Here is a 20,259-nt window from a genome sequence, read left to right as displayed (position 1 = left end):
AAGCTCTTTTACATATATTATTATTCGAAGCTTTCTACTTCAAGTAGCATTTTCAGATCACCATCATCTGAAAATTCACTGATATAAAGAACATCATTACCTTCAGACTATTAAGATATATTAAATAGTGTTAACAGAAAGATTTTAGAGAAACTGGTTCCAAAATATATATAGGAAGAAGGAAAATCAAATACATAAATTGCTTAATTCAATCAATAATATAGATAACTATCATATCTAGAACTCAGTTGTGCTAAGAATTTGACTCTTTATATACTTTAAAAATTAAGACATTGTTTAAAATTTCTTATTATAGATAAATAAATTAGTAACGATAACTGAAAACCTTTTGAAAAGGACTGGCCATTCTAGATGCCATTAAGAACACTGTGATTCATGAGAAGAGGTCAAAATATGAACATTAACAGGAGTTTTGGAAGAAGCTGATTCCAACCCTCATGAATGACTTTGAGGTTTAAGACTTCAGTACAGGAAGTAACTATAGATGTGGTAGAAAGCAGGAGAACCAGTGGAGTTCTCTAATTGGAGACTCCAATTAGAAGTGGAGTCTAAAGATGTGACTGAACTGTTATAATCTCATTTAACAGATTTTTTAATGGATGAGAAGTAGCTTCTTATGGATGAACAAAGAAACTGGTCTCTTGAAACAGAATCTACTCCTGGTGAAGATGCTGTGAAGGCTACTGAAATGACAACAAAGGATTTAGTCTATAATTAATATATAAAGTTAGTTGATAAAGCAAGTGGCAGGATTTGAGAAGACTGACGCCAATTCTGAAAGAAGTTCTACTGTGGGTAAAATGCTATCAAACAGCATTGCATACTACAGAGAAACTGTCTGAGAAAGGAAAAGTTGATCATTACAGCAAACTTCACTGTTGCCTTATTTTTAAAAATTGCCATAGCCACCCCAATCTTCAGTAATTACTCCCTTGGTCCCCCAGCACCATCAACATTGAGGAAAGACCCTACACCAGCAAAAAGATTATGACTCAGATGGTAGGCTCAGATGGTGGTTAGCAATTTTTAGTATTTTTTAAATAAGTGTGTACATTCTTTTGTTAGACATAATGATATTGCACACAACAGGCTACAATACTGTGTAAACATAACTCTTGTACACACTGGGAAACCAACAAATTTTGGTGACTTGCTTTACTGACATATTCACTTTACTGTGGTGTCTCCAAGGTATCCCGTACACACTGCTGTAGAGTTTTAAGTACCTTCCTTTTAACACATCCACACAAGCATCTTGAGGGTAGGAGCCATTTCTTATTCTTACATATAGAGGATAGCGAGTACTGTCACACAATGTGCCACACAAGTCAGACACACAATCAGAATTTGATGACAGACAAAGACATGTGACACAATGAGGTAATCAAATCTTCCCAGACAGTGTGCCCCACAACCAGGAATAGAAATACCCCTGTTTCCCAACTCTTTGCTAGGTGACACAAAGTATTAAATTTAACACAAAGAAAATCTCTTTTCTGTACTTGGGACATCATCTTTCATCTTCTTCAGCACATTCCAGGTTGTTGCAACATTCTGGTTTTTAACATGCATTACTCACGTGTAACAATGCATATTAGATTTTCAGAACTAGGAAGCATTCATTTTAAACAAAGCCATTAGTTTAGAAGGCCAGGAAGCAAAATCACAAATAATAGCATGTTATAATAATTAAGGGTGGAGAAAAGATTATCACCTGCTGACTGGTATTTTCAGTACCATCTACAAATGTGGATTACACCCCTGCCAACAGGATTATTTTTAAAAACTAGGGAGTTGTGTAGAAATAGATATTATTGAAATAATAGTGTAAGAAAAATGTGCGTTAGTATTTCCTATGTGATTCCTAGGTTTCCTTTTTTCCTCATGCTTTTTAAGTCAAGTGGAATGTTAAGAGAGTCTTCCCGTTTCCCCCTTGCACGCTTAGTTAGCTGATCTTCCTTTATGCCCCCATGATACCACCATAACATATACCCTCCCTCAGTCTGTTTGTGTCCCTTCTCTAGACCGTGAGCAACTAGAGAAAGAATCAGCCTCTCATCTGTTCCAGTGAAATGTCTGGAATGCATCTTTAATCACTGGGCAAATGACTTCCAAATGAAGGAATGAGTGAGTGAGAAAGAACGACAGAAAGAAAGGCAAGCAGAATGAGATTAAATGCCTTTTGGATCTAAATAAACTTTCTGTTATGGGACATTAAAAAAACTGCCACAAATATGGTTAACAGGTAGCTTAAATCAGTAAATTACAACTATAAAGATTCTGCTGCTATTAAGCTTAGTAAACTTTACAGGAAAAAAAAAAAGAATCAGAGAAGCTGGAGCCAAAGTTGATGTACTCACAGGCACCGAAAGAAAGTAGGACCTGTTATAGAGCTGAAGGAGGGCCTGAGTAAACTAGTCAGAGATAAAATAAACACAATTGTTTCAGAATACTACAAAGTGAAAACAAATAAGAACCTAGAATTTCAGACAGAATTTCTGATGAACAAAATTTCACTCAACTTTTTTTTTTTGCCCCAAATCCCTATTAAAGAGATGATAAATACACAAAATCTAATTTATTACACCTTATTTGATAAATATTGTCTAATTTATTATTTATTAAATAAAACACCTTCTATTCAAATCCCTCTAAGGTATACTTAATAGTAACATTTATAGCATTGCCACAACCTTAATTATAACACCCTTTCCACATAAAAATAGAGACAAAGGTTTTATATAAGATTAAATCAACTAGAATTTATAATTGAGTTAGTCATTTTTCTCATATGTGTAAGTACATGGAGCCAATGAAACACTTAAAACATGGAATCAAGTCCCTGTTCTCACTTGAAAATATTGAAAAATAAAACAGGTCAAACATTAAACATGTAACAAGTTTGGACTTATTTTTGTAAACAAGATTGTCTAAATGGGGTATATGTAATATGTAAGCATAATTATTTAAAACTTAGGGAATTTTAGCTAAAAGGAACTGTCTTCATAGGAGACCACTGAAGCCCCAAATACATCTATGAGCAAATACATATATATCTAAAAATATTAAAATCAAATAAATATATAAAGGAACATAATGTGCTCCCAATTAAATACATTAAATTTTTTTCTGTGACAATTTCATTTTAAGCTACAGGAACATGACAGTAATATAATAAAATAAAATTACCTGTTGAACAAAAACATTGTTGAGGTGACTGGCCAGTCTCCGGGCAAAATTCTCTCGCAAATCACTGAAACGCTGCTGCTGCTGTTCAACTGCCAGAAGCATGTCATGGCCTGAAATTGTAACAACTTATTTAATGGGTTAAAGAGCTCCTGGATGTCTAATGAGTACATTTATAACAGAAGCCATATTTCAGTTTTGAAGAACTCAAAGTTTTACTGGTTTATTCATGTGTTTATAAAAGAAAGGTAAGGGGGAAAACCAGTATAACTCAGCGATCCTCACACTGTGGTCTTGCCTCAGTATCACTTGGGAACGGTCAGAAACATAGATTCTAAGGCCTCAGACCAGACCTACTGATTCTGTGGTGGCACCTGGCAATTTGTGTTTAAAAAAAAATTTTTTTTTTAAATTTGTGATCACCCTCTAGGTGATCCTGCTGCAAGCTCAAGTTTAGGAACCACTGGTCTAGCAAAGCCTTATGGCATCTACCTTGTCCTAGGTCCTGTGAACAGCACTGAAGAAAAATCCTGGTGTTAACTTAGTCACTGATGGTCAACCAGAAGGTACTGAAACTAAAAAGTTCTTCGTGCCAATATAAATTATGTTTGATAGTAAGTGAAACTTGTTTCAATAGCTAACAATCTAACCCTAAACCACTTGCCTTGTGGACTTCTTGTCAACAGCTTTACACTAAGGCAGAAGCTTAGTTCCAGGTTCTTGGGCAGATTTTATGGTCATACCTGGTCGAAGAGCCACATTCATGCACTGCAGTAGGGCATCTGCGGCGTTGGTGCAGGCCTCAATGCCCCTGGAAGAAGAAAGATCTCCTTCCTGAAGTGCCTTTATATGACCTTTGGCCAGGTCCATGTGGTTCTGGAATGTAAATAAACACACCATTTGTCTGTTTACTCTTAGGAAGTTTACAGGTAAGATGCTACTCAATCCTATTACTGGGTCTTTGAAACTTCAGTATTCTTAAATCTTGCTCTCCTAAGGAAATTAGAAAATATTTACAAATGGGCTTTAGAGATCATTAGTTGTTTTTTTTTTTTTAATTGTTGTTAATAGTTTATAATCATGCTTACCACAAGGAACTCTATCTCAGATAGGAGTTTTACATTATTAGTGTTACTAAGATGAATTAGGTGGTTGCTTTCTGAGATTTGATCCATTTGTTCTTTTACACTTTGGAGCATTTCCTCATAACTGCTCAGTTTCAATTCAATCTGATCCACCTCCTTGAGAGCCTCATCCAGTAACTTCATTAAGATGTTGACTTGCTTTTCGGAGGCCATGATTGACTGGATGTTGGCCTACAAAGTTAAAAAGAGAAGTAATACTTTATATGCTTTAAATGAAATATCCATTAATCTCTTTGACAGCAGAGTGACTTAGCAGCAGCAGCAACAAAGGTTGACATACACACCTACACCTCTACTTTACTTTGCTACTTTGTGTTTGCATTCCACTTTTGTACACAGTATTTCAGGGAAGCACACTTTCCCCTATATGGAGGTTAGGGACCAGACCTCAATACTGCCTATTTAGGGTATGCCCCATGATGTATCATCAGTAATGGTGTACTCTCATTTCTGTAAACTAACTGGCATTAGGTTATACCATCTCTGACACTTCTTTCAGCTCTATCAACTATAAACATTTTCTATAATCTGCACTATTTACGTAAAACCCTAAACAAAAGCATGCTGCTGCTGCTGCTGCTGCTAAGTCGCTTCAGTCGTGTCCGACTCTGTGCGACCCCATAGACAGCAGCCCACCAGGCTCGCGTCCCTGGGATTCTCCAGGCAAGAACACTGGAGTGGGTAAACAAAAGCATAATAATCATCTGTCTTACTACCTTAGTTGAGAGGGTAGCAGAAGCATGCCAGTCTTTAATGGATACATAGAACTAATTTATAACTGTAGCATGATTTGTACTAATAGGATGTGGAAGAGCCTATTGCCATAAGATAGCTCCTTTTACAGTATTCTTTCTTTTCTCTTTCATTTGCAACTACTTTCTTTCCCCAAAGCAGCAACAAACCACCAACCCCTTATTAATATTTTCTAAAGATTCTGACTATTGATTCTGAATTCCCTGAAATACGGAAGCTTTCAAATCCAAAATTAAACTGCAAAGTAATATGATGACTTGGAACACAGATGCAACATTAACTAGAAAACACAAACCACAAAGCCACATTAAGAAGGCATATAACATGATATGGGGAAAAAATTTGGATAAAGAATTAAAATAATGTCATTGTATGAGTGATGCTAAAATGTCACATGTTATTTTATATACTATTCATAATAACTCACTTGTAGGTGCAGCCCAACTGTAAAGGCAGCAGAGCTCAGACCCACTGACATCTTAAGCAGCAGAGCTGGAACTTGAACTGATTCAGGACAATTTTCACTTCAACATCTTGAAGTCTCTTCTAGGCTTTACTTCCTGAGAGTTTTACAAATTTGTAAGCTTGGACTATTGTAATCTCTGGACCTCAGTTCAACCTTACAACTTCTGTACCTTTCTTGTATAAAATGCCAACACTCTTTAAAGTCTTTAAAACATTCCTTATTTTCTGAGAGTTCTTCTTAAATGCATACTTTGCCTAACAAAACCACACTCCACCCCCACCAAAACATTCTCATTTTAGATTTTTCTCAGGAGAGGTGCCACTTGTAGCTTTTTACTTCCTAAAGATGTACATTTAGATACAAGCTCATATACCTGCACACAAATGAACAGGATCTATTCCAAAGTAGTTCAGAGGAGTCAAACATCCTCTTGCCCTGGTTCTCCTGTTTTCACTACACTATTTTGCTCTCTTTGGGTAAAGGATTCACTTCTTTCAGCTCACTCTCTCTCTTTCTAACTTTTACCTATTTTTTCCCCCCAAACCACAAAAATGCTTTTCTCTTGTCCTGAACTATTCTGAAGTGTTTCAGAGGCAGGGGATTCAACCCCCAGGGTGGTTTCAGGTTGGCTACTTTCTATTTCCATCACTTCATATCAAGAACCTCCCCAAATTCAGAACCTCAGCCAACTGCCTTCACTGGCCTAATAGAAATGGTTCTGTCTTTGGAACAAGAACAATGAAAGATGGAGGGAGGGCAGCTGGTAATGCGCTTCTAGGGAAAGACAGCAGTAATCACACTATCCAGGCTTAAGCGCAGAGGCCGTAGAATATGAACATCACCAGTCTCAGTTCACCACACATCACTAGTCACACGTTACAACAGAGGCTTACCCCATCTAGCACCTGCAGCTCTCTGGACAACCTTTCTGCAAAGGCCTCGGCATTGGAAATTGCATATTCACAGCCTTCCATCATTATTTCAATATCCTGCTCTTCTCTTGCATTTAACTCTTGGTATTCATCGACTGCCTCTTCATCACCTCCTGTCACACTCTGATTTTCTCCACTTGGAACAGATTCTTAAAAGAGGGTAAAAATTAAAAATAAAGTAGTAAAAAACTAGGAAGGGTAACAGCATTGTACTTCTACATAAGGTCAGTTATAAGCACAGGTCACATTTAGTGGCTGAAAAATAGGAAAAAAATGATTCAAAGTATATGAAAAAAAGACTTATTTTTATGAAGAACTGCTTACGTTAACATAATGTCTAGTATAACAAAAGCATGCAGTCTAATTTATTGACTTGTGTTAAAACAGGCCTTAGTCACACTTTCCCAAAACATAATTAAACTATAAAACAAATATAAAACCAGAAACGAAACACATGCACAAACCTAGCTTTTTTTTTTCCTACCTGAGGTAACTGTTGCTCTAATACAATAATGCTTATGAATTCAGGACACATGAGAAACAATTTGCTTTCCTTTTTTTCCCAGGTAACATCTTCTTCCGTTATTTTTGTTCTTTTTGTCTTTGTTATGTTTTGTGTTTTCCTCCAAATAACTTTCAATTGAAATTTTAAAAATGTATCTACAATTCATAATTTATTTTGGGCAATGAAAATATTAACTGAACTTTCCATTTCTTTCTTTAAAAAATTTTCACATGCATTTATAAAATTTCTAAGGATCAGCTAATAGAAACTTTCTCAATATCTCTATAGTAAGAACAACAACATGGCCATGTAAGACTACAAAAATTTCAACTGTCTTCCTGCTTCAAAACAAAAGACCATGAGGTCAGAACTGAGATGTTTTCTAGATAAATGTCTCAGTTCATTTTCTGGAAAGAACACTCAGCATACGGGATTTTATATAAATCTTGAGGTTAAGAGACATAAAATGAAAAAAATAATTTTACCCTTAAATAAACCTCGAAACAAAGTTACTGATTTTCAATAATTCATGGGACACCATTTAAAACACAAATTCCAAGTGTTTTAAATATTCATTATTTTGTATGAAAATGAGAATCTTCATTCAGCATGACTTGACATATGTTAACTTGTCCTTGAACAAAATACACCTAATTCAAAGTAAAAATGATTTACTCTTAAGAATGTTAATTAGGCAGGTTTAGATAACGTACCAGAAAAAAAAGGAGGGGCTGAAACTTTTGGTACAGGAAATTACAGATTGCAGTACACAAATACAAGCTCCTTAGATAGCATCACCAAGCTCCTGGCCCTTCGAAACAGTCCCTCTGGAAATGTTAGTGTCCTGTGTGCAGCCTTTTAGCCACTAGGGGCAGGGAACGCCCAAATCATTCTATACACTCCTTACACAAGTAAATATTTTAAATAAATAAATATTTTAAACGATCGTAATTATTTCAGAAGTATTTTCTCTTCCATAAACAGTTCTTTGGAAGTCAATAATGAATACTATCATTAATTTTTATTACCATATGGATTTTGTTGTAATACATCTTTCCCTGCACACAATTTCATAAAATATGCAACCAATAGTAAAGAACAATGGCAAGTAATAAAATATTATGGAATATAATATATGGAATAGAATAAGAAGAAAAGGTGTTACGCACCTTCTGTAACTTTAGGCAGTTCTGGAGAGTAAAAGGTATGAAAAAAGCAGAGGAAAGTAAGCAAAGAATATTAGCTGTGTAGAAATGTACACAGGTTTAAATATTAAAAATACTACCCACATCTCATTTGAACTTCATGCTAAATTAAAGCTTAAAAGACAATGGCAAATACAACTACCAACTGGAAATATTCATAAGAAGCTAAATTTCCAGAGTTCATTTTTCTTATTCATTTTCTGACAGTGACTAAAAATACATTTATCTTTCTATTTTCTCTTAGTAACATACAGTACTGCTGAGACCTTGGAGGAGAAAACTGGAAAACAGATTACTTCCTGGGGATTATTTTTAGGTCAGTTGTGACTCATGCATTTAGTCTAGTTATTTTCACTCAAGACCCAAAACTTTTACCCAGACACTCCCTCACAATGGATTAGTCATAAAAATTGTTAGAAAGGACAAGATGGAACCAATTTAAAACACACACAAGATATCAGTTCAAGTTGGCTTTTAAGAATTCAAGTCAAAGATTAAAAAAAAAAAAAAAATCAGGCTGTAAGAATGAAAAAGAAAAGGCCAAACAAAATTTTCTGACTTAACCTGTTAACAAAGCTCTGTTTTAAAAATATTATTCTACCAAGAAGCCCCAGTTACTAGCATGAACATTCAGTTGTCACCAACGAAAACTACTAAAGCTGTTACTGCAATGAACAGTCTTACTTGAATGATTATTTAGCTCTTAAAAGGAAATGGTGATAATTTCGCATTTGTTTTCTAACATAACCCAAAGCTTAGAGACTTAAAAAAAAAAACCAATTAGTGGCCATGATTTTAAAGTCCAGTAAGACATTAAACTAGTTTATAATCATTAATAAAGCTACTATATAAACTCCATTAAATCAAAGCAATAGTTACTGATTTATAGAAAGTGATTTTCAAAATGAGATCCTTAAGGATCTTAGTATTCTTAAAATTGATCTCAATTAGGTTAATGTTTATAAAAATGTCTACACCTTTGCTTAAGGCTCTAAAAAATTAAATGTCTTTTCTTTTTTTAAAGCTAGTCACCTTATTCTCAAAAAACAGCAATACTCTTATTGATTTTGGTGCTATTCCTCAATGAGAGAAATACAGGTAGGGTATGTATTTTCCCATATTGTTGACTGAACAAAATATACTGGTTTAAAATATATTTTAGGCAATAAATAACATCTTGAAATATATATAATATTTGAAAACGGAACAGAAAGCTTATGAATCATTCACTGACCAGAATGTTCAATCCTGAAATGCTGAAAAAAAAAAAAAATTAAATAGCTCAGCTGGTAAAGAATCTGCCTGCAATGCCAGAGACCCCAGTTTGATTCCTGGGTCAGCAAGATCCACTGGAGAAGGGATAGGCTACCCACTTAAGTATTCTTGGGCTTCCTTGGTGGCTCAGCTAGTAAAAAATCTACCTGCAATGCGGGAGACCTGGGTTCAATCCCTGGGTTGGCAAGATCCCCTGGAGAAGTGAACGGCTAACCACTTCAGTATTCTGGCCTGGAGAATTCTGGACTGTATAGTCCATGGGGTTGCAAAGAGTTGGACACAACTAAATGACTTTCACTTTCAGTCAGAGCACATTAAGCTAATATTCAAGGCACGGAAAATTACCATAAATTTCTTAACGGTCATCGGAGGTGAATGTTGGCGAGATGGAAGCCCTGAGGCCTCAGACACAAGGCCAGCCCCACTGTAGGGAGGAGCACAGGGCCTGAGAGATGCCCCTGCCAGTTCCAAGCATCAAGCCTGAAACCAGTAACGGGCTCACTAATTAATAAGTGATGGACAAGAACACTACATTTAAGGAGAGAAAGACAGGCAGCCGAACAGCAAAGGAATTAAGTAAAACAAAATGGAGAAAGGACAGAGGCCAGTAGCTAAGCCAAAGAACAGTCTGAAGCACCTGAAGTTGACATTTTTATAGGTCAAAACGGTTGAATATTGGCAATTTCAGATATTTCAACTTGACAGAACAGAAGATTCTATTTTTAAATGCTAATATACAACTTAGGACAAATCTACTTATTTTTTTTCCCCTTAGTAAAGAGGGGCTACAACTCTGTCCATCTGCTGCCACTTCAATTACTTTCTTTGAGATGAGGAATACAACAAATTCTATCTGCAAGGCACACAGAACCATCTTCTCACAACATGTGTGCCCTTATAAAAGAAATTTTCAAGTTAAAAAAAACCTCATTGTACATTTTCAATAACAGTAGATTTTTTGTCTTATAGCAGAAAATAATCCCTAGTAATATTCCTGAAGATGTATGATCTAAAATACCTTAATTTACTTCATGTCTAAGGACTTTACCCTGGATAAAAGAATAATAATCGCTAATATACAACAGTACTTACTACAGCTTTGGCATTGTTCTCATCATGTTCATATATTTAATCCTTACAATAATCTTATGGAGTTGATACTATTATCTCTGTTTCTGAGATAAGAGAAATTGAAACAAAGAGTAAACCAAGGTCACAAAACTATAGTAAGGGACAAAACCAAGATTTGAATCCAGGCAGTCTGACTCCAGACTTGTATTCTTAAATACTACACCAATACACTACACAAAAATACAGCTATAAAGATATTCATCTCAGAGTTGTTTAAAACAAGCAAAGACTGGAAAACTTTTAAAAAGTGACTACTTAAAAAATATCTAATACAATGGAATACTATGGTGCCATTAAAAATACTATTGAGTAAATGTTTAATAAGGAAAATGTTCACGATACATTATATGAAAAAGAATGGGAGGTAACAACATAAATTTATTTAAAAACAAGTATTTAAATATGCATAGAAAAAAATACCAGAAGAACATCTAACAAAATGTTAACAGTAGTTATATTTCAGGATTAAGTTTATTAAGTGACTGAATCAATTTTCTATAACAAATAAGCATCACTGCTGCAATAAGGAAAATTATTTTTTAAAAAAGATCTTTCAGAGTTTTAATTACTTTGAAGAATGCCAAATTATATATTCACTTACAGATATATTTTATTTTACATATACACTTTTATTTAACTTTACCTTCCAAAAGTTGTGAGCTGACATTGACAAAATCAATTTTCTTCCGAAGATATCGCTGATTCAATTTCCAAATGCATGAAATAAATGCATTCTTTTCAGCAGTGCTGCTGGCAACCCATTTATATATTTTTTCAAAATGTAAATCAAATTCAGGATTTTCCTGCAATAAAAACACATAATAGATATCTATATTTCAATAAAACAAAAAGCTAAAATCACCATTAAAAATCAACTAAGTGACTTGTAGAAAATGGTTCAGAAAATTCAATTTATAGCAAAAATTTATTTGCTTCCCAAAAGAAGCTGGATTAAAAACAACATAGTTGGCAATTTCCCTTCTATATCCGTTAGGTCTATACGTGAAAGTACAGGATGTCTACTTAACGGCATGTGTTTCAGCTTCCTACTTTGTAAGATGACAGTGGTCTTGAGTTTTGATTTTTCTTTTTAAATTGCCTTTGGGGGTTTCAGAGTTACACTTTTTCTTTAATAATGTGCTGTTATTCATAACTGTGATTTGACACTAATTCCTTATAACATATGAGAAAAAATACAACCTATACCCGAGTGTGGTTTCTAAGAATACATGAGGTGGAAAGCAGGGACTGCTCCTGTTTTCAATTCTGAAAACACAGAATAATTAAGAGTGTTTCAAAAGTAGAAAATACTGGTGGCCTTATTTTAATGAAAAAGAAGTTCAACTGATGTGAGAGAACTGCAGTATGCTCTCTACATGTCTCTTAAGTCAAATTACAGCAATAATTTCCTGCCTTGATATTCTCCCTTGAATGCAGAACTACTTGATTACTATATAAAAAATGAAAACATATAGATGTACACTTTTCTTTACATCTAAGGAATTAAAAAATAGTCTCAAATGTTTTTAATGTTCTATAGAAGGCTAATCATACATTCAATTAGTTTAAAGTGTTGTTTAGGGGGATAAAATGTAAATAAAGACCACAAACATGGAAGAAAAGTGATACCAGACTTTTATTATGAAGATCTGAGATAATTTAAGGATTAAGACTTGACATATTACACTAGGATGGTTGTATTAATTAATTTATAGCTCAATAAGCAGAACTAAAATGACAAGCGATTAAAAACTTTCATTTACAATGAAAAAGTAGTTGCATTAAATTGCTGCAGTCACTATGAAAAACAGTAAGGAGGTTCCTCAAAAGACTAAAAACAGAGTTGCTATATGATCTAGCAATCTCATTCCTGGGCATGTACTGGACAAAACTATAGTATGAAAAGATACATGCACCCCGGTGTTCACTGCAGCACTATTTCAATAGTCAAGACATAGAAACAACCTAAATGTCCACCAACAAATGAATGGATAAAGATGATACGGTACATATATACACTGAAATACTGCTAAGTCACTTCAGTCATGTCTGACTCTGTGTGACCCCATAGACTGCAGCCCACCAGGCTCCCCCGTCCCTGGGATTCTCCAGGCAAGAACACTGGAGTGGGTTGCCATTTCCTTCTCCAATGCATGAAAGTGAAAAGTGAAAGTGAAGTCGCCCAGTCGTGTCCGACCCTCAGCGACCCCATGGACTGCAGCCTTCCAGGCTCCTCTGTCCGTGGGATTTTCCAGGCAAGAGTACTGGAGTGGGGTGCCACTGCCTTCTCTGATTGAAATACTACTCAGCCATAAAAAGAATGAAATAATGCTATTTACAACAAACGGGTGCAACTAGAGATTATCACACTAAGTGAAGAAAGAGAAGGACAAATACCGTATAGCACTTATATATGGACTATAAAACATGACACAAATGAACTTATCTGCAAAAGAGAAACAGACTCACAGACGCAGAGAACAAACTTGGGGCTGCCAAGGGGGAGGAAAAGGGGAGGAGGGATATGTTGGGAGTCTGGGACTAGCAGATGCAAACTATATATTTATAGAGAGAGAATGAATAAACAAGGTCCAACTGTATGCACAGGGAGCTATATTCAATATCCTGTGCTTAACTATAGTGGAAAAGAAAATGAAAAAGAATGTATATATATGTCTAACTGAATCCCTTTGCTGTACAGCAGAAATTAACACAACATTGTAAATCAACTGTACTTCAGTAAAATACACTTAAAAAAAAGGTAATCGCATTAGTATCTATAAAGAAATCTAACAGTCTTGGCAACCAACATGAAACTTGATGGGAAATGATCTCTTCCTTGGGAATATTTCCCATAATGCCATAAAAGAAGCTGAGTGCTCCAGCAGCAACACTCACACAAATCAATGTGTGATGCTAAATGGCTGTTAGACTATGTATAAAAATTTTATGTTTTATATCCATATATAGCATACACACACCAAGGTGCTTGCATAAAATGAAAAAAAAATCCATTAAGCAAGTCAGCAATGAGGTGTCAGCTGAGGAATGCATTCAAATAAGCATTTAGCAATGTTAGTGAATTACACAAGTCAATGGGCTTATGAAATGTAAAACTACTGAAGAGAAGAAAGCTTTTTAATAAAGGCGAGTTTCTAAAAAGGCCTTAAAGTATTTTGTCTTAAACAGAAAATCTTTCCTCTTGATCCTTCCCAGAATAACAGAAATTATTATATAATGCAAAGTGTTTTTTAAAATCTCATTTTTGTGTTCTTTTCAAATACATACACATGCACCCACACTCAAAGCACCTGTTAGACCCCGTTTTCCACATTCCACATTTTTCTAAAAATTGGGTGCTTTGTAGAAATCAACAAAGGCCCAGTTTTCCCTAAAATACTTACAGAAAAGGCATTCTCTCCACTTTGAAAGAAATCACAACTCTACAGATACGCAGAACTCTCCTAAACTTGTTTTTGTTTCTTTAAAAAATTTCTGTTTGCACCTGACTCAACTGCTTGTCATTCTGAACAGCTTTTAGATCCTCAGAGGTCTGAATCAGGGTCAGCCTAAAACCAGACTTTTATTTTATCAGACTGCTCTACAAAGGTAATTTTCACTTCTCTGTGCCTTTTGAATCAGTGTAAAGACTTGAAGAGCTCACTCACAGGGCACCTGCAGTTACAGTACTATAAGCCTTGCTTACAGCCCCATCCACAGTATAGAGGATATGCTGCAAAGCACCCCCGAGAGCTCTGGAAGGGCCCCTGGGCTATGAAGGAAGATGAGGGCAGGGTTAGAGAGGCTGAGGAGGAGGAGGCACATGCTTTAACCTGAAGAGCTCTACTTGATTTCCTTTTTTTTATTTAAGGGGTACTGCTGTGAAAAGCCTTGAACTGTCAGGAATAAAGGTGCCCCTTTATCACGATTATCATATTATTCAACCTTCTTGGAATTTGAGAGTGACTTAAGCAGAAGGTGTGATATCTTATTCTTTAATATCTTATATTTTATTCTTTCTGGAGAAGGAAATGGCAGCCCACTTCAGTATTGTTGCCTGGAAAATCCCATGGACAGAGGAGCCTGGTGGGCTACAGTCCGTGGGGTCGCAGAAGAGTTGGGCACGACTTAGTGACTTAACAACAACAATCGTATTCTTTAAAGTCCTTAGAATAAGGGGTGTAACTCAGTGCCATCACTTGAGCCACAATATTCAAACCATGGCTTCACAGGGCCAGCTCAGCTGCCTCAGCTGATGATTCTGCATTAATTTGTGAGGGCTACCTGAGGAAGATTCACTTTTATTATATTTTATGTGATTTTGAATGAGGTTTTACCAAAACAGTGATTTTTTTAAAAACTCACACTACAAACCACCTTAAAATCCATACTAATTCATGGATTCTATACTAAGTATACCTAATCTAAACAAGAAATGTACAGTCAAGGTTATTTTGCTCTAATTATGTAGCTTGTGAACAAACGTAATTGCAGCTCAAAAAAACCCACCAACAATGAAACAAGCTTACATATTTACTTATTTTTAGTAGCCTAAGACTGAGAAGTGGGAGAATGGAAGGCTGGACAATACACTGTAGACTAATTCAAGGTTAGGTGGTGAACCACTGGGTCACAAAATAAATTTAGATCATCTTAGAAGTCAACATACTCTGTTATAAAATGAAAGACACGTCAAAGAAAAAAAGAAAAACATACTTTAATAGCATCCTTGGCATCTACCACAGCCAGGTCTCGAAGGGCCCAAGCAATCTGCCTTTTGTAGAAATCTCCTTTATCAGATTTCTTGACTTTGACCACCTTCACCTGTACAGGGCGTTCAGTTGTCACTGTTGAATAAAACATACACTTTCATTAGAGACATTATTCATTTCTTCATTCTTCATTCATTCATTCACTGCAAACAGCTGTCAGATGCCTATTGTTGTTTAGTTGCTAAGTGGTCTCTGACCCTTTTAGCGGTTTCTGACTCTCATGGACTGTAGCCTGCCAGGCTCCTCTGTCCATGGGATGTCCTGGGCAAGAATACTTGAGTGGGTTGCCATTTCTTTCTCCAGGGGATCTTCCTGATGCAGGGATTGAATGCGTGTCTCCTGCATTGGCAGGCAGATTCTTCACTGCCACCACACGATACTAAAGCAGGAATAGTATTTCATAACAAATGCTATGACTGAGGAATACACAGATTACTAAAAGAAGAATCTAAATCAGACTAGAGGGTCAGAGGCAGATTCCTTAATAAGTAAAACTCTTAAAACTCAACAATAAGACAAAATATTCTGATTAAAAAATGGGCCAAAGACCTTGACAGACATCCAACCAAAGAAAATATACAGATGGTACATAAACATATGAAAAGTGCTCCACATCATTTCTCATGGGGAAAATGCAAATGAAAACAAGTGAGATGCCACTACACACCTACTGTTGCTTAGTCACTAAGTCGTGTCTGACTCTTTTGTGACCCCACAGCCCGTAGCCCGCCAGGCTCCTCTGTCCATGGGATTTCCCAGGCAAGAATACTGGAGTGGGTGGTCATTTCCTTCTTAATGGCCAAAATCCAGAGCACTGACAATACCAAACACATGTGAGGATGTACAGCAACATGTACTGTCATTCACTGATGGTGGGAACTAAAAATGGTATAGTCACTTTGGAAGACAGTCTGGCAATTTCCTAACAAAACTAAATATACTCATACCATACAGTCTAGCAATCATGTTCTCACAGTATTTACTAAAAGAATCTGAAAACATGTCCACACAAAAACCTGCACACAGATGTTTATAGCTGCTTTACTCAAAACTGACAACTTGGAAGCAACCAAGATGTCCTTCAGTAGGTGAATGGATAAATAAATTGTGGTGTATCTGGACAATGGAATGTTATGTAATGCTAAAAACAAGTAAGCTGTAAGCCATGAAAACCACTGGAGGTAACTTAAATGCATATTACTAAATGAAAGAAACCAATCTGAGAAGGCTACATACTATTTGATTCCAATTACTATTTGGTCTTCTGGAAAAGGCAAAACTATGGGGACAGTAAAAAAATGAGTGGTCACCAGGAATTGGGGAAGAGATGAACATGCAGAGCAGAGAGAATTTTTAGGGCAGTGACAATACTGTATGACATTATAATGACAGATATATGTCATTATCCATTTGTCCAAACCAACACCAAGATTGAACCCTAAGGTAAACTATGGATTTGGGGTGATTACAATTTGTTAATGTAGATTTATTCTTGGTAACAAATGTATCATTGTGGTGAGTGGTAGAGAAAGGCTATGCATGTAAGGGTAAAGATATATATGGGAATTCTCTGTACTTTCCTCTCAATATTCTTGTAAACCTAAAACTGCTCTAAAAAATAATAAAGTCTTAAAATGTATTAATGCTAATAAGAATTATCATTTATGATGGTATAAAAAATCTAGGAATAAATAAATACCTAGGAGTAAATACAACACATGTGCAAAAGCCTTTAAAATTATAAAACTTACTGAAAGTCTTTAAAACTATAATCCTTGTTGAAAGGCATTAAAGACGACCAAGAAAACCACACCATATGCATGAACAAGATTTTATATAAAAATGCACGTTCTCTCCAAAGTGAACTATAGATTTAAAACAACTCCAATAAAAATCCTGACAAAATTTGGAACATGACAGGTTGATTACAAAATTTAGATAAAACAACAAAATACCCACAAAACAACATAAAAACCAGATATAAGAAAGTGACCAGAAAAAAACAAACACTTATCACTACAAACATAGATACAGGTAAATCAAAGACTGAAATATGAAAGGTAAAATTATAAAACTTGTAGAAGGTAATACAGGAGAATACTTTTAAGGGCTTTCCTGGTGGCTAAGACAGTAAAGAATCCGCCTGCAATGCAGGTGACCTGGGTTTCATCCCTCAGTAGGGAAGATCCACTGGAGAAGGGAGTGGCAACCCACTCTAGTATTCTTGCCTGGAGAATTCCATGGACAGAGGAGCCTAGTGAGCTACAACGCATGGGGTCACAAAGAGTGAGACACGACTGAGCAACTAACACACGACATGACACATGACAGGGTAGGGAAGGACATCTTAAACAAGAGACAAAAGGCCATAAATGGTCAGATAAACGATCAGACTGATTAATCTGATTTCATTTAAATCATAAATGTCATCAAAAGGCATCATAACAAGTGAAACCACAAGCCACAAACCAGGATGCATATAACCAACAAATTAGCACCCACATTATATAAAGACCTCAAAGAATCAACCAACCAAAAAGGACGAGCAACACAGTAGAAAAATGAATAGAAGGCTTAAACAGGCAACTTTAGGCAATAAATGGCTAATAAAATCATGAACAGAGACTTAGTCTCATTTTTATTTAGGGAAATACAGTTTAAAACCACAATGAGATTCTATTTCACACTCGCCAGATTGGAAACAACTGATAGTCTGTCAAAACCCAGCGTCAAAACCAAGTTTAGACTAAGATGTGGAGAACCCAAAATACACACTGCCTGTGGGAGTGCAATCAATACAACTACTTTTGAAAATAATTTGTTATTATAGTGTTGATCATTCACATGCCTGTGACCCAGCAATCTCATACTTAACTATCTACCCCAGAAAATTCTTGCCTATACACTGGCAGACAAGGACAAGCATGTTTTGTTGCCTGAATAGCAAAACCTGGAGACAAATCTCCTGGTCATCACTAGTAGGATGGGTAAGTAAACAGTTGTACTCTCAGAACAGAACACTACAGAGCAGTGGAAATAAAAGACTCAATAGGCATGGGAGAAACACAGACGTAACACTCACTAACATGAACCTACTGATGAGTGGAAGTCACAAATGAATACATGTGTTACAATCCAATTTATGCTCAGTTTAAAGCAAATCTAACAATACATTATTTGAGATTACAAACATATATGGCAAAATGATAAAGAAAAGCAAGGAAATAGTAAATCAAAACTCAGGATACTCATTACCTCTTAATGAGGGAGGGAAGGGAATGGGAGCAGGGCAGGGCACACAAGAGACTTCAAAGGTAATGGTAATATTCCTTTTATCCTGGGTGGTGGCTACACAAGTGTTCATACCTTTATATATTATGGAAGTGCTTTTGTATCTCTTTAAGATTTAATTAAAGACAACTGAAAAAAATGAATGTGCTGGCCCAACAGTTTTTCCAATCATAGAGACAATGAGAATATTTTATAAACAACCAGGAAATGTCTCCAAGGAATAAAAGAAATCTTTCCTTATTAAATACTCACCTGTGGCACACAAAAAACAGTTCTTTTTCTTTTTTCCTGCCTTGCAGACATTGACAATACTCAGCAGGCGTTCGTCATTTGGAGTAAAAATGTCTCTTTGTAATGCATGCTTGATTGCTGTCATCTTTACTCAGCTGAAAAATTCAGAGTATAGATATTACATTTGTCAAAATCATTCTTCTTATATTGTTCCATTTAGGATTAGGAAAAGACCTTATTTATGGTTAATAAGCATGGGGAAATAATTTCATACATTTGTACACCTACATCATAAAGATAAAAAGCTGTGTGTTTGGAAAAGAAATTAGAGAACCAGTATTATCAAACTCTAAGATCAGAGACGTTACTTTGCCAACAAAGGTCTGTCTAGTCAAGGCTATGGTTTTTCCTGTGGTCATGTATGGATGTGAAAGTTGGACCGTGAAGAAAGCTGAGCGCCGAAGAATTGATGCTTTTGAACTGTGGTGTTGGAGAAGACTCTTGAGAGTCCCTTGGACTGCAAGGAGATCCAACCAGTCCATTCTAAAGGAGATCAGCCCTGGGTGTTCTTTGGAAGGAATGATGCTAAAGCTGAAACTCCAGTACTTTGGCCACCTCATGCAAAGAGTTGACTCATTGGAAAAGATTCTGTTGCTGGGAGGGATTGGGGACAGGAGGAGAAGGGGACGACAGAGGATGAGATGGCTGGATGGCATCACTGACTTGATGGACGTGAGTCTAAGTGAACTCCGGGAGTTGGCGATGGATAGGGAGGCCTGGCGTACTGCGATTCATGGGGTCGCAAAGAGTTGGACACGACTGATTGACTGAACTGAACTGAAGATCTTTTGAAGTGCTCACCAAATACTAAATATTTTTTAAAAGATTTAAGAAAAATTAAAAGGCCCATTACCAATATTTAAATATAAATTTCTATATAAATAACTTTTACAACTCAACAACAAAAAAACAAATAACCCAATTAAAAATTGAGAAAAGGATTTGGGAGACATCTCTCCAAGGAAGACATATGAATGGTTAAAAATGACATGGAAAGATGCTCAACATCATTAGCCATTAGGGAATCATAAATTAAAATAATGAGATACCCACCACTTTACACCTGCTAGGATGGCTAAAATTAGAAAGACAAGTGTTGGTAAGGGAAGTCTCATATACTCCTGATGATTGTAAAATACTGCGGCTGCTCTGGAAAATAATTTGGTGGTTTCAAACAGTTAAATGTGAATTTACCACATGATCCAGCAATTCCATTCCTAGGTATATACTTAAGAAAACTGAAAATGTATGTCCACACAAAAACATGCCCATAAACGTCCACTGCA

The 20,259-nt window shown here is 35.9% G+C and overlaps 1 protein-coding gene across 12 annotated transcripts in view; it reads right to left on the bottom strand.

Moving 5' to 3' along the window:
• The window catches only part of EXOC1 (exocyst complex component 1), a 53,267-nt gene that overhangs the window by 28,819 nt on the left and 4,189 nt on the right, over positions 1-20,259 (bottom strand). For 4 of the 12 annotated variants that reach the window (XM_059887401.1, XM_059887400.1, XM_059887405.1 and 1 more), the window contains exons 2-10: positions 18,935-19,068; positions 15,336-15,466; positions 11,263-11,422; positions 8,178-8,198; positions 6,465-6,652; positions 4,296-4,523; positions 3,951-4,083; positions 3,211-3,320; positions 2,382-2,435 (exon numbers count right to left, since the gene is read on the bottom strand). In XM_059887401.1, coding sequence (XP_059743384.1) covers positions 2,382-2,435; positions 3,211-3,320; positions 3,951-4,083; positions 4,296-4,523; positions 6,465-6,652; positions 8,178-8,198; positions 11,263-11,422; positions 15,336-15,466; positions 18,935-19,058 — 1,149 coding nt within the window. In that variant the 5' untranslated portion in view covers positions 19,059-19,068. 12 annotated transcript variants of the gene reach the window in all.

Source organism: Bos taurus, chromosome 6 (assembly GCF_002263795.3).
Source record: "Bos taurus isolate L1 Dominette 01449 registration number 42190680 breed Hereford chromosome 6, ARS-UCD2.0, whole genome shotgun sequence".
Taxonomy (NCBI): Eukaryota; Metazoa; Chordata; class Mammalia; order Artiodactyla; family Bovidae; genus Bos; species Bos taurus.
Note: the sequence above shows the minus strand (reverse complement) of the source record. Positions and strands in the feature narration are given on the sequence as shown.